Source organism: Tiliqua scincoides, chromosome 8 (genome assembly GCF_035046505.1).
Source record: "Tiliqua scincoides isolate rTilSci1 chromosome 8, rTilSci1.hap2, whole genome shotgun sequence".
NCBI classification, from domain to species: Eukaryota; Metazoa; Chordata; class Lepidosauria; order Squamata; family Scincidae; genus Tiliqua; species Tiliqua scincoides.
Genome location: NC_089828.1, coordinates 35,228,895 through 35,254,997, shown reverse-complemented (window position 1 = coordinate 35,254,997; position 26,103 = coordinate 35,228,895). Strand labels below are relative to the sequence as shown.

Sequence of the window (26,103 nt, the reverse complement as noted above, 5' to 3'; positions counted from 1 at the left end):
TACAAGGCCAGGGGAATTGCTCTCTTGGCAATCATTCAGCATTATCCCCATATTCAGAACCTTTGGTCTGATCCAAACAATCCTTTTGCAAGGATTACAGAAATAACATAAAACTACTCTGAATGATTTCAAACATTACATAAATGTTAAGTATTACTCCTACTGGGGATAACCAGTACTGCATCTTCTTAATTCCCTTTCTCTATACATAGGAATTGGCTCCTGTACATTTAATAGCTGTGTGGAAGTATCAGGGGCAACTTGTCACTAATCACTGTTGAAGAAAGAAGTCACCCATGCTAAAATCCCATAAATTCTACAAAGACTATGAAAGATATAAAATTGTGGTGCACCTACTACACAGCCCTAATGTGTTCTTCCTCCTACTGGCAGGGCCTTTCCCCAAGCCGGCATCAGGAAAGTAGACTCTCTCCTCTTTGAATCTCAAATTTGTTCTATGCACAACCTCCAGTGCTTTTAAAAGACCAAAATCATTTGAAACTAGCATCTCTTGGGGAATGCATCCTCCTGTATTTTAATCACTGCATTTATTATTCTGATTTATGCCCTCTGTGCTTGATCCCATGGGGTAGGAAGAGTGGCACAGCTAAGGCACCTGGGGCACAAACATTTTTTACACACCCATACGACAAAATCCGGAAGTAACTGAGGTGACAAGACAACATCACCACCAATTACTTCCAAGTTATGGTACACCTGGAGTTGTGTGCTGCTCTGAGTGGCTGACGGCTTTTTTGCCTTTTTCTCGAAAGTCAGGGACAGGAGGAAGCAAAAAAGCACAGGTCACTCAACAGATCAGTAAACAAAAAAACAGTGGCCAACTTGATGACACTCATATAACTGAACAAGAGTTCTAGTATTAGCTCTGACTATGATTATTAAGAATATTTATGTACTGCTTTTCAACAAAAAAGTTCACAAAGTGGTTTACAGACAAAACCAAATTACTAAATGGCTCTCTATCTCAAAAGGGCTCACTAAGATGCAGAAGAACACCAGCAATCGGCCACTAGAGAAGACACTGCTGGGGTGAAGACGGACAGTTACTCTTCTCTTGCTAAATATAAGAGAACGACTACTTGAAAAAGTGCTTCTTTACCTAATTAGCAGGGGTAACTGTATTATGGTATATGGAAATAAGGGGTTAGTATGAGTCTGCTCTTATTGGTTCCATGATGTGTCATAATACCTCAACAGCTCTTAGAACAATCAGTCTCATTGGTCAGTTTCGAATTAAGAAAAATCCACTTTCTGTTCCATAAGGCAGTTGTGTTTTTCTTTTCTGGTTATTTGGCTAGAACTCTTGGTACCATATAGGTAACTCAATGTGTTTTGTTTCACTGCATTCTACATTAAATTACCTATTCAATGATATATAACATGATGGCATTATTTCATACATACCAAGGTTTCTACAATTTTGGCCACTAGTGTCACCCCCTTAACACCCCCTCAAGGCATGGCACCCAGGGCAATGTACTGTCCCCGTCCCATAAGCTACACCACAGGCTCAGAATGGCTTCAGTTTTCTTTCCTTGAACATATTTTTAGCCCTGTCCCCAAAGTGCTCTCCAAAAGAGGATATGGGGGAATAAGAAGCCAAATGAATTCAAAATTATATAGTAATATAATAGGAATGTGTAAGGAAAAATCAGCTCAGGCCTAGGTGCAATGGATTTTTTTTTTGAAGTGCTGCCCAAGAGAGAGGAAGGTATTAAACCCCAGTTTCTCTTCCCTAGCAGCGCCACCAGTAGTCAGTGCTGACTGTGGGAAATAGTGCCACAGAGCGGACTGCGAATACTGTTCATTTCCTGACTCTTTTACATCATGGAACTCAAAGCAGCATGCACAGGTTCCCTTATCCAGGCACAGACCACCTACACAGCTTCATCAAGGTTACCTTCCCCACAAATGTTGCAGACCAAGCGCTGGAAACTGTGAACCTCCTTTGTGCCAAGGACATCCCGAGAGGCCCTGCACTACAGGAAGCTAGGGCACCTGGCAAAAGAGGGAGGATATTTTCTGTAACTGTGCTTGCCTTTTAGGACTCCCTTCCTGGGACGCTTGAAAGGACCTGCTTGCATACGGCCATTAGAAAATGGGAAGAGACCCTTTTCTTCCAAATGGAAATGAAAATTTCATTCAAATTCTACCATTGTTTCACTGTGAAGTTCTATGACTTCCACTATGACAATGGTGCTTTCTCTTTTATTAATGAAACAGAGTCTTTCAAGAGCCACTTGACAGAATACAATTTTTTTATAAGTAGATTTGTCTACCTATCATCCTCCTCAGTTTCTCTTAAGCTTCACCCTTCTCTCCCAAAACAAGGAAGTAGTTAAAAATAAATTAAGCCTAATCAAAAGAAAAAATAAGGAAAACAAACCAAGCACTCACTTGTGGTGCCTTATTTGTTGTATTGAAAACCTCTTGGCTGGGTCATATTCAAGCATTCCTGGAAAGAAAGAAAAAAGCTATGTAAGTCTAGGAAAGATTGAGTACAGAACACCCCCAACTACACTCATGAAGTGTGAGAAAGTGGGGCAGTGGCTCATGTCAACAGCTGGTGCCATTCAATATGCAAAGACTTGACAAGATTCTATGAAGCAAGAATTTAATGCCCCATCGTCATAGTGGAGTAGGACAGAAAGGGGCTAGATCTAGTACTTACAAGTTACTTCTAGGCAAGCGGTTCTTAAATGATGTTTTTAGTAAGCTCTCCTAGCCCTGCTAAGTCTCCAAAGAAACAAAAGAGATACTATAAATGGGTTTAATGCTTATTTTCAGACTATGATATAAGGGACTTGCGAGGGTACAAGCAGTCGTGGAGAAGTGGAGTAAGTCTCAAAATGTTTTTCTTAAATATTAATATTTTGCTTCGACAACCAATCTTCAAACATGCAGAGCAGAGAATGGGATTGGAGAAAGACAAGCTTTCCTTCCCTCTCAAAGAGAATAAGTCAGCCAGACATAATATAGCTAGAGATGTTTGGAAACAGTGTTATTTTACTCAGAAGTAAGCTCATTGTGTTCCATAAGGCTTAGGCAGTAATTCTATCTTGCTCACTGGAAACAAACATCTCTCGGTACAGAAGAGGTATTGTCCATGGCATGCTCATTCATTCCTAGTTATTTTGCCTGCTCACAGATTTTTGTTGCACATCAAACACACACCGTACCACCACCTGAACAACAGGTTTGACCAGAGGTGCTTGTAGGAGCAGAGAAACAAGCACACACACTATGTGGGAACAATGCTTCTACTTTACTACCTTCAGTTCTATTGGTTTTCTCCACCCTAATGTATGACTCTATTGTTTTACAGCTGAGACCTAGCAGATTCCCTATTAACAAAAGAAATCTGGTGCCGTAATAAAGGTACACTGCCTAACTTAGGGTGGATTGCCAATTGAGGGGCCAATACTATCCAACTTTCCAGCACCAGAGCTGCCACAATGCAGCCCCGAGGTAAGGGAACAAATGTTCCAATACCTTGAGGAGGCCTCTGTGACTGCCTCCCCAACACAGGAAGCAGAGTATACCCCACTGGCAGCACCAGCACTGGAAAACTGGATAAGATTGGGCTCTCAGACTACTTTAAATATAGCACATGCTAGAGACAAATAGAGACAAAACTCTACAGAACCACTGACTGGAACTTCTGACACCAGCCAGCCCTGCCACCCTAGCCATCTTCTACCTCATCCCTTCAGAAAGAATAGCCTTGAACCTAGACTACATCATCAGCCCAACCAGCAAGGTGTAGTGGTTTGAGTATTGGATTAGGAGCAGGGAGACATGGGTTCAAATTCCAATTCAGCCATGAAACTCACTGGGTGATCTTGGGACATTCACTATCTCTCAACCTAACCTCAGAGTGACTGCAAGATTAAAGGAGGGCAGGGGAGGACTGTGCATGCCACAGAAAGAATGGGCTAGAAAATGCACTAAAAATAAAAACCAACCACCTGTCACAAACCAAAAGAAACTTGAATAAGCACCTCTCACTAAATATATCCTACCTAATATTTTGCTGATTTAGAACTGTAGGCTGCTTTGAGAGTTGATCCTGAGTGGAAAGTGGGGAATGAATGACTACAGTAGCTAGTTTTGCTGGTAGATAACAGAAACAGGCTCTCTACACCCCTTTCATGAATTGTCATCACCAGACTCCAGACCAGTACACTGCAGGAAACAAGCAGGCAGCACATCCTGTGTTTTTCGGGCTGCTTTCTGTCACAGCGATGAGAAAAACAGGAGCAGCATCATCAAGGGAGCTCAGGAACTGCAGGCTGGTCACCAGATGAACCATCAATATCTGGATAGCCAATACCAGGCAAAGGAAGTAGAGCAATATAGATTGGTGTGCATCTCCCCTAAGCGCAGGCTTCTGCAAGACTTTGTTGTAGAAACCATAGAAATTGAGAAGGGAATAGTTCATCTGAGTTAAGGACCAGTGGTGACAACCAGTTACTTCCAAGGGTCTTGCAATGAGTAAGAGAGTGTGTGAGTGAACAGCCATGAAAATATGCTTGGGGAGAGAACTAATTGGTGAAAATCACGAGAAGCTGCAGAGAAAAATAGCACACTGCAAAAATAAAACTTCTGGAGAAACAGACTTCCATATCTGTTTTTGGAAATAAGACCAAAGAGAAGATGCAAACATCACAGCAATACACCAGAGCCTGGATGAGCACGCACAAGGAGCAAGGACTTTCCAGGGCATGTCTCAGAATGCTCTGCAGAGTGGGTGGATGTATTATTAATGAAAAAGAGGGGGTGGGGCAGTGATCAATCGATTGACTGGGCAAATATTGTAAGTGGCCAGCTATTTGACTGTGGACAAAAATATCCCATGAAGTCTGAAAGACCTTTAAATAAATTACAGCAGTATTATATCATGGGATTACATGAAGCTGCCTTCTACCAAATCAGAACATCAAGCCAGGTACTATATACCCTGACTGCCAGTGGCTCTTCAGGGACTCTGGTAGATATGTTTTGCCTAACTTTGCTGCCAGAGATCCACCCCCCCCCACCCATTTTTTAACCAAATATGCTGGGGATTGCACCTAATGTCTTCTACATGCAAAAGGAGGTGCTGTACTGCCAAGCCATGGCCCTTCCCTGATGTTGCTGAGGATGGGGTGAGGGAAGAGAAGGGCACCACTGCTCAGCCATTATCGGGTTCACACATTCCTGCTTTAGCAATGGACACACCCTGCCCCGCAGTTCTCTCCAGACAGCATCTGCCCTTGTCCCTAGCCACAAGGACTTGTTTCTTGTTCTGGCCTCATGGAGACATCTGAGTAGGAACACAGGCTACCTGCTCACATTCTGAAATGGTTATCCAGCAAAATGCACAGAAGCCATCATCATAATTGTTTGGTCCTCAAACAATTCAGTGCATTCACTGACCAAATTCAATGCATTGGCCATGGTGAGGAGGGGCCTCCTGCATGCCCTGGAAAGATTTGGGCAACAACTGGCCTTTTCTAGAGGACAGACTTTTTCCTAATAGAATAAATTGCCTTCCACTGAGACAGACCCTTAGTCCTCCTAGCCTAGCACTGCCTATCCTGAATAACAGTGACTCTCCAGGGTGTCCCTCTCAGTCCTACCTGAGACTGAGAACTGGAACGGAATCTGGGACCTTCTACATGCAAATAGGTGCTCTACCACTGAGCTACCGATTCACCTGCGAGAGACACTGCAATGGGCTGTGGACTGTACTTAGTTCTGTTCTTTTTCTCATGTTCAAAATATGCTATTTGACAATATCCAAGTGGCCAGTTGACCAAGTTATGCCCAGGGCAAAAGTAAAAAAAAAAAGGAGGCCAGGTAGTGCTGACGCCTTGGCTGTGGCGTCAGTAGCTTCCCACATACCAATTTGGCAAAGAAAGAAGGCTTTGATCTCCTGACATGAGGCTCCAACTCAGCTTCCGCTCAGTACACCTGTCATTACTGCAGCTCCCACTGCCTGAGGTGCTCAGTAGAGAAAACACTCTTGAGGTTCAAACTGCAGCTCTTTAGTTTGCTTGTTCTGCTCCTAGCCAAGCAAGGAAGGATTGCAAGTGAGATGAACCATTGTGCTCAGACTGGGGGGGGGGGGGAGAAGCAGAAGAGAAGCTGGCAAAGGGCCAAGTGCCAGAGCAGGCAGCCTGATGCATAACGATGGCCCCCTGCTGTATAAACAGGCCCACAAGAATCTGCTGGCCAGAAGATTGTTTAAGTGTAAAAAAAAATTTTGAAGAAGAAATGGGACCCTATCCCATCCCCTTTCCACAGAAAAAGTAGCTGTATCTCAGAGCTGGAAAGGGTTACAAACGAGTAACCAAGATTAACAGGAACTGGAGCACTTTCCCTACAAGAAAAGGCTAAAGTGTGTAGAGCTTTTTAGTTAGAGACAAAAAGACAATATGGGACTGGTTTATAAAATTATGCAAGGTGGAAAAGAGACCATTTTTTCCTCCTCTCAAAACAGCTGAATTGAAGGTAATGAAAACTGTTGGGAAATGTCCTGGTGTCAATTCAGGACAGGCAAAAAATGTTGCAGAATGAAGAATTAACCTATTAAATTCAGGACCAGAAGAAGGAACAACGGCTGCAAGCTTAGATTCTTTTAAATGGGGACTAGAGACACTTATGGAGGACACTTATGGAGGCAGTCTCTCCTCACCTATGATAGCTTTGTACAGAGCCACAGCTTGGAGGTCAAACGCCTTCTTCATATGCAGAAAGTGCTAATTTCCATCTGCAGTAATACCAGGTAAAGGATCAGAACTATTCTTTAGAAAAGACCTTTTTGCCCGAGACCCTGCAGAATTGCTAAAGGTCAACAAACACAATAGTGAGCTAAATGGACAAGGAGTCTGATGAAGCAGAAGGCCGCTTCATATACATTATTATATGAAAATCATTATACAAATGGTCAACTGGTGCTTCCCCAAACTTCCAATAGCTGGCACACTTTTCTCCTTAATTAAAATTAAAGGCACTGCACACTTTAGAAAACAACTTTTAGGAGCATGTCAAACTAAGAATTGCTCAACCATCAGAAAAGCCCACCCCCCTGCATGAGTCACTCAACTGGGCATACCTCCTGAATGAAAACAGGCAAGCCCAAAGCAGTGAATCAGGCATATAGGAGCCCCCTCTGAGTACGAGCTATTCAATTGCATCTCTGCACTGGGAAGAACTAAATAAACCAAATGCTTTATATACTGTGATGGTGGAGGATTGCCTCCACCCATCAGCATAGACTGATTAGGAGAAAACAAGGCCAGGGCAGTGAGTCATACAGAAATACAGCAGGCAACCTCCTATATGAGCAGGTCTGTTGGGATAACAGAACACATATCAATATCTATAGAGTATGGAAATGACTAGTTGAAACAGCAGCAGTAAATCACACCTGGGAAAATTCTGCTATTGCTTCAAATTAACATTGAACAAAGGATATTGTCTTTATGAGTCAGATTAGGAGTCACATTAGGAGCAACAGCTCTAGCAGCTCATTTGCCAATGCGTTGGTACTAGGATCGCAATTTGTTACCCCCAGTCTCACAACAGTAGGAATTTGCTTGCCTTCGAGACTAGCCACAGTAAGAAGCAGTCTTTCCTGAAAGTGTGATAAGACTTCCATGTTCAGGCTGACTTTTAAATAGGGAACCAAGCTAGTGGTGAAGCTATTTCAAACCTATCTAGTATTTAATATTTCAGCATGTACTTTATTCTACAAAGACTGGACATGTGGCCAATGTGGGCAGGCTCACCTGCACTCTTACATGCTATTAGAATTTTGTGATACTGAACAAGTTTTGAAATTTTCATAGCTTGGTAATTATGAGCTGAGTTACTGCAATCTTTTGAACTATCTTGTTTTACAGTTACAATTGTTAGTTTCAGCAGGAGATTTATATGAACTGCTAAAAATGATTACAGTAAAAGCTGAGATATCTGGCACTTGATGATCCAAAAAGCTCTATTAACTGGCTCAGCGAGTTCACCAGACCTGACTTCTGGTTTTAGCCAATGCTGCTGACTACTAGAGAACACTGACAGCATCCTGAGTGAAACTGACAGCTACACTAATGGAGACACCAATACTGAAAAATAAAGTGACTAGGAACGGTCAACTACAGCCCTTCTGACAAAGCAGGTCAGACACCTTAAAATAAAGCCAAGGAGAATCTGGTCCAGAATTGACTCCAGCTGCTCTTTAGAACCATATCTATCACGGCCTTGTGTAACATGTCTCTAGAAGACAGACTATCAAAAGTAAAGACAATGTAAAGCTGTGGCAAAATCAAAATAGCCACACAGATGGCTCTGAAGAGGGGAGGGTTGGTTGTCAGGCACATCTGACAGGGAGGGGTGCAAGAAACTAACACGGTCCATTTGAATCATATAAAATTTTGTTTTTTCATGGTTGAAGACACAAATAACCTGGACTTGCAGTGCCACCTAGAGTTAACAGAAAATGCGACCTACTAAATAGCAAAGATCTTGAGGTAGCAGGACTTAGTAGAAAATTAGATCTTTTCTGAAACTGAATTAGTTGAACTCTGGCATTGGCTGGAAGACTCAGGGGCTTCTGGGTTATTTTCTATTGGTATCAGTCTCTCCCCAAGATTATTTCAATCAAAAGGGGGGATATAAGTATATTTTGAGCCACACTGAAAGCCTGAGGGAAAAGGTGAGATACGAATGTTTTAAATAAAAATTAGTACAAGTCATCCATGTTTAGCTCCTAGGATTTTCTGGATGTTCTCCCATTCTAAATTAAGGTATATTCCAATCTCACTGACAGGGTGTTCATGCTCAGAATTCAGTCTTAATAATTCAGCAGTCTTCAGCTTTAAGTGTAAGGAAAAAAGTGTTCCAAGTACCTAGTTCTTATAGAAAGCTGGGAATTCTTAGGTTTTCATCAGAAATATTAAGTCTTACCCTGCTGCCTCCGGAAATAATCAGTCCTTTTTTTGCTCACCTCTTTCAGAAGTTGAAACCTCACAACAGGTGACATTATCTTAGACTAGGGCTTTTCAGACTGGGGCGTTGCGACGCCCCAGCATGTGGGCCCTGGCCTCTGCCCCCTTAAGGGGCAGGGACAGCCAGGAGGCTCAGAAGAGGCAGCAGCGTGATCCCTAGGATCGCGCTACTCAAGGGGTTGCAGGGGCTTGGGTGCACTTACCGGAGCCTCCTGCAGCCTCCCAGGAGTGCGGGCAGCCTTGCGCAACCTTCTGCAGGACTCCCTGCAGCTTCAAAAGTGAAAGTGGAGTAATCACATGGGACAGGGCAGTCCACCCCGGGGGTCAAATCTGCTCAAGGCATCAAATGCAAAACCAGAAGTGGAATGCAATCGCTCCACTTTAACTTTTGAAGCTGCAGGGAGTCCTGCAGAAGGTTACGCAAGGCTCCCCGCACACCTGGGAAGCTGCAGGAGGCTCCGGTAAGCGCACCCAAGCCCCTGCAGCCCCCTGAGCAGCACGATCCTGGGGATCATGCTGCTGCCTTCCCCAGCCCCCCTGCCTCCCCCCGCAAGGACTTTGAAAACCGCTCTAACTCCCAGAGAGTTTGAAAACCACTGCCTTAGACAATCAATCCATCTAGCTCTATTGCCTACATCTACTGACAGCAGACCTCTGGGGTTTCAGACTCAGGGGTCTTTTCCCCAGGCCTATTGCAAAATGCTACAAAGGAATGAACCTGGGAGCTGCTGCATACGAAGCAGGTATGCCTCCACTGAGCCCATGCCCCATCCTAAACCAGGTTCTGGACCATTCCCACACTGCTGCCCATGTGAATAGACTGCTTTTAAAACAACTAACACAGGATGGGATGATGGTCAATAGCATACCAAGGGTGGGACAGGGTGGTCCACCCTCAGTGTCAAATCTGCTCAAGGTATCAAATGCATCACTGGGTAGCTGGTAGACATGGCTTTCCCCAGGAATCTCAAGGCAGAAGCCAGGTTTACTGGCAGCTTTGAGCAGTCTGCCTTAGTTATCAACTACCCAAGGCACACCACCACTGATGGTAGCCATCAGCTTAGCTTTTAAAAGGGATTAGACAAATTCATAGGTGAGGGGGAGGGTTATTACTGGCTATCAGTAATGACAGCTAAACAAAACCTCCATTTTCAGAAGCAGTCCACTGCTGAGAATCACTTGCCGGGAAGCAACAGTGGGATGGGGAATCACCTATATGTCCTGCTTATGGGTTTCCAAGATGCTTCTGGCTGGACACTATGGGAATCAGGATGTTGGGTTTGATGGACCTTTTGGTCTGATCCAACAAGGCTCGCATGCTCTTGATTTTATCCCCACAATGCCAAAAGCCAGGGTTAAAAATATCCCATGCTAACAAGAGTCTATCAAGATGCAGCTCCACAGAAGGAGTGCAATCAGTGCCAATTTAAACCCTTCCATTGTCAAAAGGCCATAGAATGCTGAATTATTAACAGTTCAGCTCAGGCAGCAAGAGACAGAAATTTAGAGTGAAGAACGGAAAGGAAGCAAGAGCAGTGTCCTCAAAGGCTTGTGTCTTTGCCGTACATAAGACTCCACTGGGGGGATCCCAGTTTCAAATGATCTGGCTTGTTAAAACATACACACCCTCATTTCTGGATTCCAACACCACTTTTAAGCTATTTGCAGAGTTTCATTCTTAAAGTCTCCTCTCTAAAAAGAATTTATGATTAGAAGCAGAATGCTTCTGTAATTATAAAGGTAAAGTTATCTCTTCCCTAGTCTTCTCACAGTTGCACAGAAGTAGAAATGCAAAGAACTGTTAGGTTGGAGCAGACTAAAGACCCATTTAGTCCAGAACTTCCTATCTAAAAGCAGTTGGCCAGATGCTTCTGGAAAGGTCACAAGCAGGATGTGAAAGGGACAACCATTTTCACTATCTGTCCTTAGCGTTCATGACTCAAAGACACACAGTATGGTAGTTCCATTCTCAGCTATCATGGTTAATAGTGTCTGACAGACACGTATGCCAGACAGCAGAAACATAAGGATTGCCTTGCTGGATCAGATTCAAGGTCCCATCTAGTCCAGCATCCTACTGCCAACACTGGCGGGGCCAGATACTCTCTGAAAGCTCCCCCAAGCTGGGTATGAAAGCAACAGCTTTTCCCTGCCAATTGTCCCCAGTATCAAACTCTCAGACACTTCCTCAAGATTGCTACCTGCTTGTTCTCTCTCAGTGTGCAATGCTGATATGCTGAAGAAATAAACATGGATTGTAGTAGCACACATGTGAAAGAACAGCAACTAACCACAGCCAATTTTCTCATTACATGGAGCGTAAAAAGCTTTATATCAAGCTTTCAAGTCTTTTCAGTTGTGGTGCCTAAATTACAGATACCCCACCCCTCAGGATGTGGTTCCCTTGCTCCTTGAAGTATTGATTTCAGCAGGGCGGGTTTCTGGATCTACATAAGTTAACAAAACAAACAAAATTTTAAGATAAGTTTTTAGGGTTATCTTATTAGTTTATGAGCATGGAGGGGGGAGAAGAGAAGTTTCTCTGAACTTGAAGGCAGGGAAAAATATATTTTAAGAGTCCGTAGAACAGACTCCTTTAATTCAGATTTAATGAGTAGAGGGGGAGCCAAAACTCCCTTGGAAGCCTAAACCATTTATGTGAATTAATCTCTACTAGGTGGAAGGGCGAAGAAGTGGAACTTTCCATGTAAAGCAAAACAACCCTCCTTTGACAGAGGGAGACTTACCTCTAAGTAGATCAGAGAGTGGAGCACCGCAATCCTCTGGAATTGTGTAGTCCCCTTTCCCAATGTTTTCAAATAATTTATAAATATTATCACCCTCAAAAGGATAAAGACCAGTTGTAATATTATATCTGTAAAGAGGGAAGAAAGGTCACACCATTGGAAAGGGTGGGAAAATGAGGCATCTCAATTTACAGAGATGCACTTTCTTGCATCCCTGTGCCAGGCACTCTCTAAAACAACTTGTGGAAAAGAGATGAGAAATCACTTCCATCTCTTTCAATTTCCTCCCATCAAATGCTTCAAGCAACAAGGAGAAAGGAGAGTGAGGGCTGGGAAGTGATAGCCAGAGCTGCCAGAAAGGGATGGTCAGATGTGCTGGGGTGATAGTGTTCAGCCTGCTGCTTGTGGTAAGCAATATTCTGACAATGAGAAACCTGGCCCACCCACTATTCCCACTGATGGTCCGTAACTTCCACCTCTCTCTCTCTTCCTTCCTCCTGCCCCATTTTGTAATTGATTCACAGTACACCTAATCGTTGAAAGGAGGGGCCCTGAGGAGGACCTACTGCTCTCCTTCATGCAGGCATAAGCATTCAGTTTCTATTTTTGCATTCCAAAATACTTACAACGTGACCCCTGCTGACCAAATATCCACTTTGAAGCCAGAAAAGGTATCAAGGCCATTGGCAATTTCTGGTGGCTGGAAAGCAGGTGATCCCTGACTTGTTCGGCACATGTCGTCCTCAGCAAAAGGATGCAATGCCTGCAACAGGGAAACAGGATCAGCATTTCAGTCAAAGGTGTGGGCCTAAAGTATGCGAGCAGGAGGAGAATGCTTGGGTTTCTACCCCATACTGAGCCTAGTCAAGAGGTGCAGAAAATATAACACTTAACACTTCATAGATGCTGAAAGATAACCACAAGATACCGAACCACAAGCTGCCGTATACAGAGTCAAATCATTGGTCCATCTAGCCCAGTGCGGTATGCTTCAACTGGCAGCAGCGTTCCAGGATTTCAGAAAGGTCTCTTTGCCAGCCTTGCCTGGAAATACCAAGGATTGAACCTAGGGCCTCCTGCAGGTAAAGCTCTAGAATTAAGCAACCACCTCCTCCCTTCTGATTTGAACTTTCTTGAAAAGATATCAGCTTTCTATTGACTTAAGTTTAAGTCAGGTTCTGGTGTCAAACAACTGTAAGCAGGATGTTGGAGACCGGCTGGTCACAACCTCAAAAATCTAACAAAGGGACAATGCATTTTTGACCATCTTATGGGGCATTCAAGACCTAGCCTGGTCTTCTATTTGCAGAGAGTAATTGACCCAAGAGTCTCGTGGGAACTAATGTTCCCTTAGGTAGTCTAGGTCCAAGTCTAGGTTCAGTGTGATTAAACTCTAAAACCCAAATCAGTTATATTAATCAATTAAAAAATATTTTATGACACTTATTTAAACAAAGATGAGGACTTGTACTATTTCAGCATTCTTTTTCTCTCACATATAGAAAGGAATGCCTCCATGATTGTTATGACACATGGGTGTGAACATAATCTTATAAGAGGCATTCCCCCTTCTCTCAGAAGAGAATGCCTCTTAAATGATGAACACTACAACATGTGTACATCTAAAAAACCAAAGGCCATATGTTTTGCTCAGGAACTGTTTTTGCTCAGATGCAAAAATATATTATAGTTGTACCCCTTTATCTACAGGGGTTCCATTCTGAACCCCCCACGGATAGCTGAAATGGCAGATATGGGTGAATGCCCGTCGCCGCGGTCTGGATCCTCCGGAAGCAAGGGGAGCCTGGCTCTTCTCCCCTCTGAAGAGGCTTCTGAGTTCAGCAGAGGCCGCAGACATCCGTCCACAGCCTCTGCCAGGCTCAGGTTGAGCTCAGCAGCTCAAAACATGTGATTTTTTGTTTCATGGAGAAACCAGAAGTGACATTTTTAATGCCTTATAAGGCATTAGGAAGCCTCAGAGAGCTTTGCAGGCCTCCTAATGCTTTATAAGGCATTAAAAATGTCACTTCCGGTTTCTCCATGAAACAAAAAATCACGTGTTTTGAGCTGCTAAGCTCAGCCTGAGCTCAGCAGAAGCCATGCATAGACTGTCCATGGCCTCTTCTGAGCTCAGAAGCCACTCTTGAGAAAAGGTGAACAGAGTTCCCCTCGCTTCTGGAGGGGATGGCCAGGGGGGCTGCAGACCCCGAATAACTGAATCCATGGATACAGTATCCATGAATATTGAAGCCCCCCTGTAATTCATTGACCAAAGATCAACTGTACGATTTTTTCGAGTAGGTGTCAGCCAGGATTGCCTTGCAGTATGCTGCAGTACTACTACAGTGGGTGTCTTGGGCTACTTCAACTTTACCTATGTTCTCCCCCCAACTTCTTCCAGTGCATGAAACTTAAAATGCCCAGCAAAGAGGGTAAGGCTGGTGCTTTACTGGATCACCAGTACTGCTGACCCAAACTCACACCAGTATTTTGCAGCCAGATGTTTACAATGTACACAACAGTCCTTGCACACAAAGCTTGGAAGCACAAAGGTCATACCTCTGCCACACCCAGATCAGATATCTTTAGTGTCCCATTGGTTGTTAGCAGGAGGTTCCCTGGTTTGATATCTTTGTGGACAATCCCTTGGCTATGCAGGTATTCCAAGCCGTCTATAAGTTGGCAAAAGTATCTGCATAGAGAGGGGGGAGAGAAAAGCAGCATTAAAAAGGGTGAGACAGCAAATACATGGAGATTCATTGTAATGAAGTACAGATAGTGTATGGCAATGGTCAAGATACTGAGCTACAAATCAGGAGATCCCTGGTTCAAATCTCACCTCTGCTATGAGCTCCAGGATATGAACTGGAGGCACATGAGACAGCCACCTTGCAGAAGCTAAACATGTCTAGGTTTGTTCAGTCACTCGGAGAAAGATTGCTTGTGAACCTCATGTAGGCTACCATAAGCTCCATGATGAAAGACAGGATATATATACTCACTTGCTAAGTGGTCACTAGCAATGCTCACTCTCCACCTCCATGGGGAATAATAGTGGCCTACCTTACAATGTAAGCAAAGAGCATAGATACAGAGGAAACACTATACAGTATAAATGTAGCAATTAAGCACAGGAGGTCTCCTTGGACCTGCACCACCTCAGGAGGTGACACAATTCTGAGAACAGAGTGACTTGGAGCTGCTCCACACTGCTCAGGGAACTGGGATGGAAACCTGCATAACTGCTCCCTGCTTGCCCACCCCCCGGGACTTCCCGCCCTCCCCCCTGCCCCCAAACACCTCCTCCTCACCCTCCCCAGAACCCTGCTCTGGCCGAGCTAGGCCAGCACAAACCCACCATCCCCGGGGCCCACAACAGCGCAGTTAGGCCGATGCAAGTCCTTTACAGCACTTTCACGACACCCCTGGGTCAGCACAAGGGACTTGTGCCAGCCTAACTCCCAGTTTGGATTGTGCCCTTAATCTTGCAATGATATACAGGTAAAACTTCAACCAACACTCCAGCCAGGTATGCTTAGGGTTACCAGATATGAAGTGGGACAGAGTGCCTATACCTTTAACCACTGTATAGGAGAGAGAATTTTGGCATGTTTCATGTTAAGCTGCAACTGCCAAAATTCCCTCTTCTACACAATTGTTAAAAGGTATAGGCACTCTGTTCCACTTCATATCTGGTAACCCTAAGCATACCTGGCTGGAGTGTTGGTTGAAGTTTTACCTGTATATCATTGCAAGATTAAGGGCACAATCTGGTAACCCTAGGTATGCTCAGCACACCAAGTCTCTGACAGAGAAGTACCCAAAGGTGTTTCTGCACCAACTTACCCATGTGCTTGAAAGACTGGGAACTTTTTGTCCAAGACGCTGTCCAACATCTCCTGCATGCCACACACACAGTACTCCATGACCATATACGTGAGAGAGAGGCAGAGTTAAAGAAGCATGTGAGGTTAGACTGAACATACAGTTCAGTGGAAAGAACACTCCCACACCCAAAACATACTGCCCCAAAAGACTGCTGCATGAATGTATAGCTGTGAGAAGTTCCCACTTGCTGGTCAGCCCAACTCGTACATGACAGTCAAAGGACAGCAACTTTAAGGGCAAACTTTTGCACCCCAAAAAAGCCTTGCAACTTGAATAAAAATTGTAGATATGCATCTCTCTGCTTGCTTTGCATTGTTCTGTCCCTGGAAATTCTCCTAAGACTCCCCATCACCCTATTTTGCAGGGCTTCTGAGATCAGGCATTTCTCATATGCTTTTGAGTGCATTTTTACATTCTTAAAGCATAGGAACGTTTCAAAGCCGAGTATCTTGAACCCCGTGTTAGCAAGAAATGACAGGATGAACCCTGACTATGCTGAACATATAGAACTGTCTTCTACTGAATTAGTTCTTTGATTCAACAACAACAACAACAGTATTAATATACCGCTTTTCAACAAAAAGTTCACAAAGCGGTTTACAGAGAAAATCAAATATCTAATGGCTCCCTGTCCCCAAAGGGCTCACAATCTAAATAGATGCAACACCAGCAGACAGCCACTAGAAAAGACACTGCTGGGGTGAGGTGGGCCAGTTACTCTCCCCCTGCTGAATAAAAGAGGAGCACCCACTTGAAAAAGTGCCTCTTAACCAGTTAGCAGGGGTGATTAGCCAACTTAGTATTGTTTACACTGATAGGTAGTAGCTCACTAAGGATTCAGACAAGTCTTTCACAGCCCTAGCTAGCAATGCCAAGGACTGAACTTGGAATCTTCTGCATGCACAGCAAGTGCTCCATTACTGAGCTGTGGTTGTCAGTATTTGGTCCTTAGAAGCAGACTGTCTCTAAATATGGAGATTCTACTGAGCCAATGACAAATTATGTAAAGGCACCTACCTGGAGCTGTTTTGAGCTGTGCCCTCCCTGCCATCTGCAAATAATGCCAGTAATCAACACAGTGAGATACAGACATGCTTTTTGCAGGGTTCATACTCTATATGCCTATATGCAGGCATATTTTAGAGACTTTGGGGTATTTTCAGGTCAAAAAAGGGACCGCATAAAAACTACAGGAACAACAAAAATGGCACTCACAGAACCAGACACATTCACTAAAACCGAGGGTTAGGAAAGTTCGAACAGACAAAAGAAAATATTTCTTTACCCAGCGTGGAACTCCTTGCCACAGAATGTGATGACTGTGTTTGGCCTAGATGGGGATTGGACAGATTTCCAGAAGAAATGTCCATCATGGGTTACAAGCCATGATGGGTAGGTGCAACCTTTTGGTTTTAGAAGTGCGCTACCTCAGAATGCCAGGTGCAAGGGATTGGCAACAGGATGCAGGGATCTTGTTGTCTTGTCAAGCTCCCTGAGGCATCTGGTGGGCCACTGAGATACAGGAAGTTGGATTAGATGGGCCTTTGGCCTGATCCAGCAGGGCTCATGTTCTTATGTTACGGAACCTGGGCTTTCCCCATTTTGCTGCCCTTGTGCCTCCTCCATTATTAGGGCATACTGTCAAGACCCTGTTAGGCTGAGTCCCACTCTGGTAGCTGGCAAGCAGCTAGGCCAGATTTAGACAAACCTTCCCCCCAAAAGATACTTTAGGCAGAAATACAAAACACAAACAGAATAAGAACAACACACACTAAGTTCTTACTCTCTAACACTATCTCCAGCATTCACCCAATACTGGGTCTGGTATAGAATGGTTCCTCCTTTCTGCTCTCCTACATCCAAAATGGACTCTAGAAGTGAAGAAGGTCTGACCTCTCCCTTTCGAACAGTATGGTGACCCTTTCCAATCAATAAGAAGGCTAGACCTGCCTATAACCAAAATGTGTAAGTTATTGTTAAAATTTAAGACAGAAGAGGAACAGGTTAAGGGTGAGAAACATTGGCCATGAGATATCAATGGGACAACCTATGGAACAAAAGATTAAAATTTACATTAAATGTAAATCTTAGAATTTTTGTATAGATGGTATACAACACCAGTTAAATTAGCAAAAATATATGAAAATGTCCTGAATAGATGTTGGAAGTGTAAACGACAAGAAGGAACATTCTATCATATGTGGTGGACTTGTACCAAAGTTAAAAAAATTTTGGACTTCAATATACCAGCAAATGCAATTGATATTTAAGGTAAGTTTACAAATGAAATCAGAAGTTTTTTTTGTTTGGAATATTTGATGATTTGATTCAGAAAGTTTTATATATGACAACTGCTGCAAGAATATTGTATGCTAAGTACTAGAAGGTTTCAGAGATACCTTCAGTTGAAGAATGGTGGGTAAAGATATTGAACCTTGCTGAAATGGATAAACTTGTGATTTTCCTTAAAGAAGTTAGTAAAGACTTCTATGGACAATTAATTGGAAACCATTCACGGACTTCATGTGCACAAAGGAAAATGGGCTAAAGGAATTATGGATTTGATGAGTAAATAACTGAAAGATACATTTTCAAGAACAGAGAAAGAAGAAAAAAGTTATTTTAGTGCACTAATAGGACATTTAAGATACGATACCTAATACGTTGTAAGATTTTGTAGACTAACAAAGCAACGTAGATTTAGAGCGCCACACAACTTTCAATACCTGTTTTATTTTCATTTTTATTTCTAACTTTGAGTTTGTATTTGTTAATTTCTTGTGTTTTAAAATAAAATTATAGTTATAAAAAAATAAAGAAGGCTATGCCCACTAGATGGCTAGGGGTGGGTCATCGGTAGCATGTGCAGTGGGCGGGGGGGAGCTTGGATACTTCCCAGTTTACCCAGTTGGAAACTTACCCATAAGAACATAAGAACATAAGAACAGCCCCACTGGATCAGGCCATAGGCCCATCTAGTCCAGCTTCCTGTATCTCACAGCGGCCCACCAAATGCCCCAGGGAGCACACCAGATAACAAGAGACCTCATCCTGGTGCTCTCCCCTACATCTGGCATTCTGACTTAACCCATTCCTAAAATCAGGAGGTTGCGCATACACATCATGGCTTGTACCCCATAATGGATTTTTCCTCCAGAAACTCATCCAATCCCCTTTTAAAGGCGTCTAGGCTAGACGCCAGCACCACATCCTGTGGCAAGGAGTTCCACAGACCGACCACGCGCTGAGTAAAGAAATATTTTCTTTTGTCTGTCCTAACCCGCCCAACACTCAATTTTAGTGGATGTCCCCTGGTTCTGGTATTATGTGAGAGTGTAAAGAGCATCTCCCTATCCACTCTGTCCATCCCCTGCATAATTTTGTATGTCTCAATCATGTCCCCCCTCAAGCGTCTCTTTTCTAGGCTGAAGAGGCCCAAACGCCGTAGCCTTTCCTCATAAGGAAGGTGCCCCAGCCCCGTAATCATCTTAGTTGCTCTCTTTTGCACCTTTTCCATTTCCACTATGTCTTTTTTGAGATGCGGCGACCAGAACTGGACACAATACTCCAGGTGTGGCCTTACCATAGATTTGTACAACGGCATTTTAATACTAACCGTTTTGTTCTCAATACCCTTCCTAATGATCCCAAGCATAGAATTGGCCTTCTTCACTGCCGCCGCACATTGGGTCGACACTTTCATCGACCTGTCCACCACCACCCCAAGATCTCTCTCCTGATCTGTCACAGACAGCTCAGAACCCATCAGCCTATATCTAAAGTTTTGATTTTTTGCCCCAATGTGCATGACTTTACACTTACTGACATTGAAGCGCATCTGCCATTTTGCTGCCCATTCTGCCAGTCTGGAGAGATCCTTCTGGAGCTCCTCACAAGCACTTCTGGTCTTTACCACTCGGAAAAGTTTGGTGTCATCTGCAAACTTAGCCACTTCACTGCTCAATCCTGTCTCCAGGTCATTTATGAAGAGGTTGAAAAGCACCGGTCCCAGGACAGATCCTTGGGGCACACCGCTTTTCACCTCTCTCCATTGTGAAAATTGCCCATTGACACCCACTCTCTGCTTCCTGGCCTCCAACCAGTTCTCAATCCAGGAGAGGACCTGTCCTCTAATTCCCTGACTGTGGAGTTTTTTCAGTAGCCTTTGGTGAGGGACCGTGTCAAACGCCTTCTGAAAGTCCAGATATATAATGTCCACGGGTTCTCCCGCATCCACATGCCTGTTGACCTTTTCAAAGAATTCTATAAGGTTTGTGAGGCAAGACTTACCCTTACAGAAGCCATGCTGACTCTCCCTCAGCAAGGCCTGTCCGTCTATGTGTTTTGAGATCCTATCTTTGATGAGGCATTCCACCATCTTACCCGGTATGGATGTTAGGCTGACCGGCCTATAGTTTCCCGGGTCCCCCCTCTTTCCCTTTTTAAAAATAGGCGTGACATTTGCTATCCTCCAATCTTCTGGCACCATGGCCGTTTTGAGGGACAAGTTGCATACCTTAGTCAAGAGATCTGCAACTTCATTCTTCAATTCCTTAATAACCCTTGGGTGTATGCCATCAGGGCCCGGTGACTTATTGATCTTTAATTTATCAATGAGGTCTGAAACATCTTCTCTTTTAACCTCTATCTGACTTAACTCCTCGGTTAGGAGGGGCCGTTCGGGCAGCGGTATCTGCCCGAGGTCTTCTGCCGTGAAGACAGATGCAAAGAACTCATTTAATTTCTCTGCCATCTCTAAGTCTCCTTTTATCTCCCCTTTCCCTCCCTCACCATCCAGAGGGCCAACCGCTTCTCTGGCGGGTTTCCTGCTTCTAACATATTTGAAGAAGCTTTTATTATTCCCCTTAATGTTGCTGGCCATGCGTTCCTCATAGTCTCGCTTGGCCTCCCCTATCACCTTCTTACATTTCTTTTGCCACAGTTTATGTTCCTTTTTATTCTCTTCATTAGGGCAAGACTTCCATTTACGGAAGGAAGCTTCCTTGCCCTTCACAGCCTCTCTAACTTGGCTGGTTAGCCATGCGGGCACCCTCCTGGATTTAGTGGAACCCTTCTTTCTTTGCGGTATACACCTCTGCTGGGCCTCTATTACTGTTGTTTTAAGCAGTCTCCATGCACTCTGGAGAGACTGGACTCTTTTTACCCTCCCTTTCAACCTCCTTCTAACCAGCCTCCTCATTTGAGGGAAGTCCGCCCGTCGGAAGTCAAGGGTTTTTGTTAGAGATTTGCCTGGTATTCTTCCCCCAACGTGCACGTCAAAACGGATCGCAGCATGATCACTGTTCCCCAATGGCTCAGTAACATTTACATCTCTAACCAGGTCCTGCGTACCGCACAAAATTAAATCCAGAGTCACCTGTCCTCTGGTGGGCTCCGTGACTAGCTGATCTAAGCCACAGTCATTTAGCACGTCAAGAAATCCGGTTTCCTTATCGTGACCAGAACACAAATTGACCCAGTCAATATGAGGATAATTGAAGTCCCCCATGATTACAACCCTGTCCTTCCTTGTCACCTCCCTGATCTGTTTCCTCATTTCAAGGTCCCCATCAGATTTCTGGTCTGGAGGACGATAGCACACCCCCAGTATTACATCGCTGCTCAAGCCTGGTAATTTAACCCACAGAGATTCTACGGTGGAGTCGGACCCACCTTCAATCTCTACTTTGCTGGATTCTATCCCTTCCTTAACATAAAGGGCCACCCCACCTCCAACACGCCCCTGCCTGTCCCTCCTGTAGAGTTTATAGCCCGGGATTGCGGTATCCCACTGATTCTCCGCATTCCACCAGGTTTCCGTTATGCCCACTATGTCAATATTTTCCCTTGTCACCAGACATTCCAGTTCTCCCACCTTTGCTCGTAGACTTCGGGCATTCGCATAAAAGCATTTATACACGGAATGCCCCAGGATGGGCTGCTTATTCGCTCCTTTGTCCCCGCATCCTCTCATTGTGCCAAACTGTCTATCACATCCCATCTCCCTACCTTTCCCAATTTCTTCTCCTACCCTGCCTTTGTCTTGTTGTTCTCTAACCTCCCCATCCTCATCCCATAGGGATGAGGAGTCCCGAACCGGATGCCCCTCGGCTCCTGTCGGCCTTCCCCCAGGGATCAGTTTAAAAGCTGCTCTGCCACCTTTTTAATGTTATACCCAGTTTATTAACCAGCCAGATCCTGTCCTTAGACTTAAGTGTGGTCCCATGTGATCAAGTCTTCAGTGAAGTCTGGCAGCCTCCTTTCAATGGCTCTGAGGGAGGTGGCATCTGGTAAGTTTATCAGGTGCCAGAGATGGGTGTTCCTTTTCTGCCCTGCCCTGTAAGAGTCAAGGCCATACACCACCCCCCTTTTAGAGGCCACTCTCAATGCTACCATCATCTTCCCTCCCAGTGCTGCTGGGGAGACTGTACTTCATAGACCAGGTCTGCTAATGGATTAGGAACTGATTGAAGACCAGGAAACAGAGAGTGGGTGTCAATGGGCAATTTTCACAGTGCAGAGAGGTGAAAAGTGGTGTGTTCCAAGGATCTGTCTAGGACCGGTGCTTTTCAACTTGTTCATAAATGACCTGGAGACAAGGATAAGCAGTGACGTGATCAAGTTGTGGAGGACACAAAACTTTTCTGGTTGGTAAAAACTAGAAGGAATTGTGAAGAGCTCCAGAAGGATCTCTCCAAACTGGGCAGCAAAATGGCAGATGTGTTTCAGTGTAAGTAAGTGTAAAGTAATGCCCATCTGGATAAAAATTCAGAACTCTGCATAAACAATTATAGGTTCTGAGCTGTCAGTGACATATCAGGAGAGAGATCTTGGACTGCTGGTGGACACTGATGAAAGTGCCAAACCAATGTGAGGCAGCTGTGAAGAAGGCCAATTCCATTCTTGTGATAAAAAATATTGAAAATAAAATGGCAAATGCCACTGTACAAATTGATGGGAAGGTCAACTGGAGTACTGCCTACAGTTCTGGTCACTATTTCTCAAAAAGGATATAGTGGAACTTGAAAAGGCGCAGAAAAGAGTGACCAAAATGATTAGTGGGCTGGGGCACTTCCCTTATGAGGAAAGGTTACAGTGTTTGGAGCTCTCTAGAAAAAAGGACAGTTGAGGGGGAATGAAACTGAGAAATAAAATGATGCAGGGGATGGACAGAGTGGATTGAATGAAGTTCTTGTTCCTGGACACCAGCATCAGGGGACACCAACTAAAATTGACTGGCAGGAGAGCGAGAACAGACAAGAGGAAATATTTATTCAGGCTGTAATCTATGGAACTCTTTGCCATAATATGTGGTGACAGCACTTGGCCTAGGTATCTTTCAAAGGGGACTGGATAGGTTTATGGAGAAAAGTCAATCACAAGTTACAAAACATAACAACTGTATGAAGCCTCCTAGTTTTAGGGGCAGCCTTTCTCCTAATGCCAGGTTCAAGGGTGTGGCAACAGGAAGCAGATATCTTGCTGTCTTATGTATTCCCTGAAGCATCTGGTGGGCCACCGTAAGACAGAGGAAGTTGAACTACATACCTCTTGGCCTGATCCAGCAGGACTCTTCTTATGTTTGGCTGACTTATCTCTAAAGCAGCGGTTCCCAAACTGGTGGGTTGCAACCCACCAGGGAACCAGAAGAGGGCCATTCCCCCTTAAGGAGAGTGGTCCAGAAATGGATGACCCACTTCTGTAGCAATTGCAGCACCATCAGCAGGAAGATGTTTTTACACTTACTTGGTGGGTTGCACTGGCCTCCAGGAAGCTTGCAGTTACCTGATCGGAGCCTACTTCCATTGACTGGAGCTTTTGCAGCAGCGGGGAGGCCCACAGAGTGAACTGTGAGCCTCCCAGAGGCCAGTGCAACCCCACAGGTAAGTGTAAAAATCCCTTGCACCCAGCAGCACCATAATCACTGCAGCGCTGTCAGGGCCTTGCCCCACCAATACTTTCCAAGGTGGAGAAGTAAGCAGAACCACTGCTCTAAGGCAGTCTTCTGCCCTTCCCCCTCCCCCAGAACTTATTCATGTTTTGAGTTTTCAATCAAGCTGTACTAGGCTGTTATCCCTTCAGCAGCACTGACAGGATTGTTACCTAGTCTCTGGCAAGAACTATCACTGCTACAAATAGTGTTCCCAAAATTACTTAACTGGTATCCAAAACAGGATTTTGGCAAGCCTGGATTTTCACTTTCCCTTCACATCCAGGTTGAAACTTACCAACTTTTAAAGACATTGGGCCTGAATTGTTGCAACTTGCCCAAAAATTATACTGAAAATCATAAAAAAAATTTTAAAGACTTTTAGGAATATAGGTTTTTTAAAAGGGAATTTTAGAGACCTTGTTTCAGTTCTAGGAACTTCAGGGACCAAGTATGAGCCCTACTTTTTGGAGCTGCCAGCCATATGGTTCCTTTCTGGTATGAAGTGACTTAGGCCTTCACTTGCTCTTCCTTTTCCTCTGGGGACTAAGTCTGGGGCCTTATACATAGTCTACCACATATGTATCACATGTATATATACTGCTGCAGTGCCCCATGAATGAAAAGTGCAAGCAAGAACAGCAGCAGACTTCTGTCCAGATACTGAAAGCACTGAACTGCTTCAGACACTGAAAAATGTTTTGAGATTTCACAGAAACTGAAGCATGTTTGCCAACTGTATTAATTTAGTAAAAGAGTTACTAGGGCAGAGGACGGAAGAGAGACAGGAAAAGAGGGAATCCTTCATTATGTTCTCAAGCAAAACCTTTAGGCCAGAGAGAGAATTAAGCCTGAACATGAGCCAAAATTCTCATTTTGGCTACTCACTTTAAGGGATTCTTTCCCACTCCGCACAACTTCCCTTTAAAATGACAACTGTCTAAAAGAACAGCCTACCAGCCACTGGACAATTAAGCCACAGGTTCAAGAGCATCCCCAGGCAGGGCTGGAAAATAACATTCTCTGCCTAAAATCCTGGAGAGTTGCTAATGGCATGCAAGATCAGAGGTTCCCAACCTTCAGTCAAGCACTACCTTCTTAACCCATTTCTGCCCAGCCCACAGGTGTGCACATTTGATTCCTGTTGCATATATGCAACATTGGGTAGAAATGACTTAAGGAGGGTAGCAACCTGACTTGGGATCCATAGATGCCGTTAACATGACACTTCCAGGTTTTGCTGCTGCCACTGCCAACAAATGTGGGAATGTAAAAAAAACTCCTTTTTAAATTACCTGCATGTGACAGTGGCAGCAAGCAAAACCCAAAAGTGCCATACTAATGGCACCCATTGGTCCCTGGTTGGGTTGCTACCCTCCTTAAGAGGGTAGTGTCCCAAAAGCAAACCACAGGTACAGCACAATCAATGTCGGTGCATTTCAAAAGGCAGAACTGAGACAACAGCCCAACTCACAGGGCCATAGTTCAGCAGTCTAAAGCTACACTTATTAAAGTGCAGCAACCTTATTATGAGGAAATCCAGCAGTTTGTCCAGTTTTCCTTTTCCAGAGCAAGGCAGGAAAGTATAGCTAATTAACTCATGAGCTAAGAACTATCAGCCAATGCCCATACCTGCTTCAACAGATTCCAGGGGCTGAAATTGCCTCCTGGCCTTGTGAAACATAAGGGTCTGTGTGCAGTATCTAACCAACACTGTTTTGAAACTCATCATTAAAAAAAAAAACAGTCTCCAGTGCTTCACTGTCTAAAGAACACTACATTACTGGAGAGAATCCCAGAGGGGAAGCAACTCGGTAGAAAAGCATCTGCTTTGCATGCATGCATGCATTTAATTCTTGGGCACCTCTAGTTAAATCAATCTCAGGATGTAGCACTAGAAAAGACAACTTTCTTTCTCAGAACCACTGCCAATTAGAGGAGGCAGTACTAGGTGAGATGGACCAATGGGGCTGACTTGGCACAAGGAAGATTCTCAGGAAGGTCCCAGATTTGTTTCCCAACATCTCCAGCTAAAAGGATCTCAGATGGAAAGGCTGGAAACCCAGGGAAGCAACTGCCAGTCAGTATGGATGGACCAAGGGCTTTACTCAGTACAAGTCAGTTTCATATGTAGAAATGGAAGGGCTTCAGAAGCAAAAGGGTCATACAGTGTTCAAGGAGAAAGAAATCCACAGGATTCAGATCTCTTTATGAAGAACTCAGCAATACACACAGGAAAAAGGATATATCTTCTGCTTCTCTTCGTTATACAAGACGTCAACTAGTTGGATAACGTTTTTGTGCCGTAACCGCCGTAGGAGTTGTATTTCCCTGGAGGGAGAGAATGTGAAAGATATATGCATCACCAAAACAAACCAAACAAGCTCTCTGCCATTCAGCAGCAAGTTTCTTAGCAGGAGTCAGCTCCTCCTTACAAATAAGGTGTGCAGTTCTGGGGTGCTGAGGGATCCAACATTGACACAGAAAGCTCAACTAGTTTCTGTGGTACGAAGTGCCTTCCACCAGT

General features: G+C 44.3%; 1 protein-coding gene across 1 annotated transcript in view; it reads right to left on the bottom strand.

Moving 5' to 3' along the window:
- The window catches only part of STK11 (serine/threonine kinase 11), a 79,137-nt gene that overhangs the window by 25,452 nt on the left and 27,582 nt on the right, over positions 1 to 26,103 (bottom strand). The window contains exons 2-7 of the mRNA XM_066635857.1: positions 25,824 to 25,907; positions 15,605 to 15,694; positions 14,318 to 14,450; positions 12,385 to 12,521; positions 11,759 to 11,886; positions 2,419 to 2,476 (exon numbers count right to left, since the gene is read on the bottom strand). Coding sequence (XP_066491954.1) covers positions 2,419 to 2,476; positions 11,759 to 11,886; positions 12,385 to 12,521; positions 14,318 to 14,450; positions 15,605 to 15,694; positions 25,824 to 25,907 — 630 coding nt within the window. The remainder of the gene's footprint in view (positions 1 to 2,418; positions 2,477 to 11,758; positions 11,887 to 12,384; positions 12,522 to 14,317; positions 14,451 to 15,604; positions 15,695 to 25,823; positions 25,908 to 26,103) is intronic.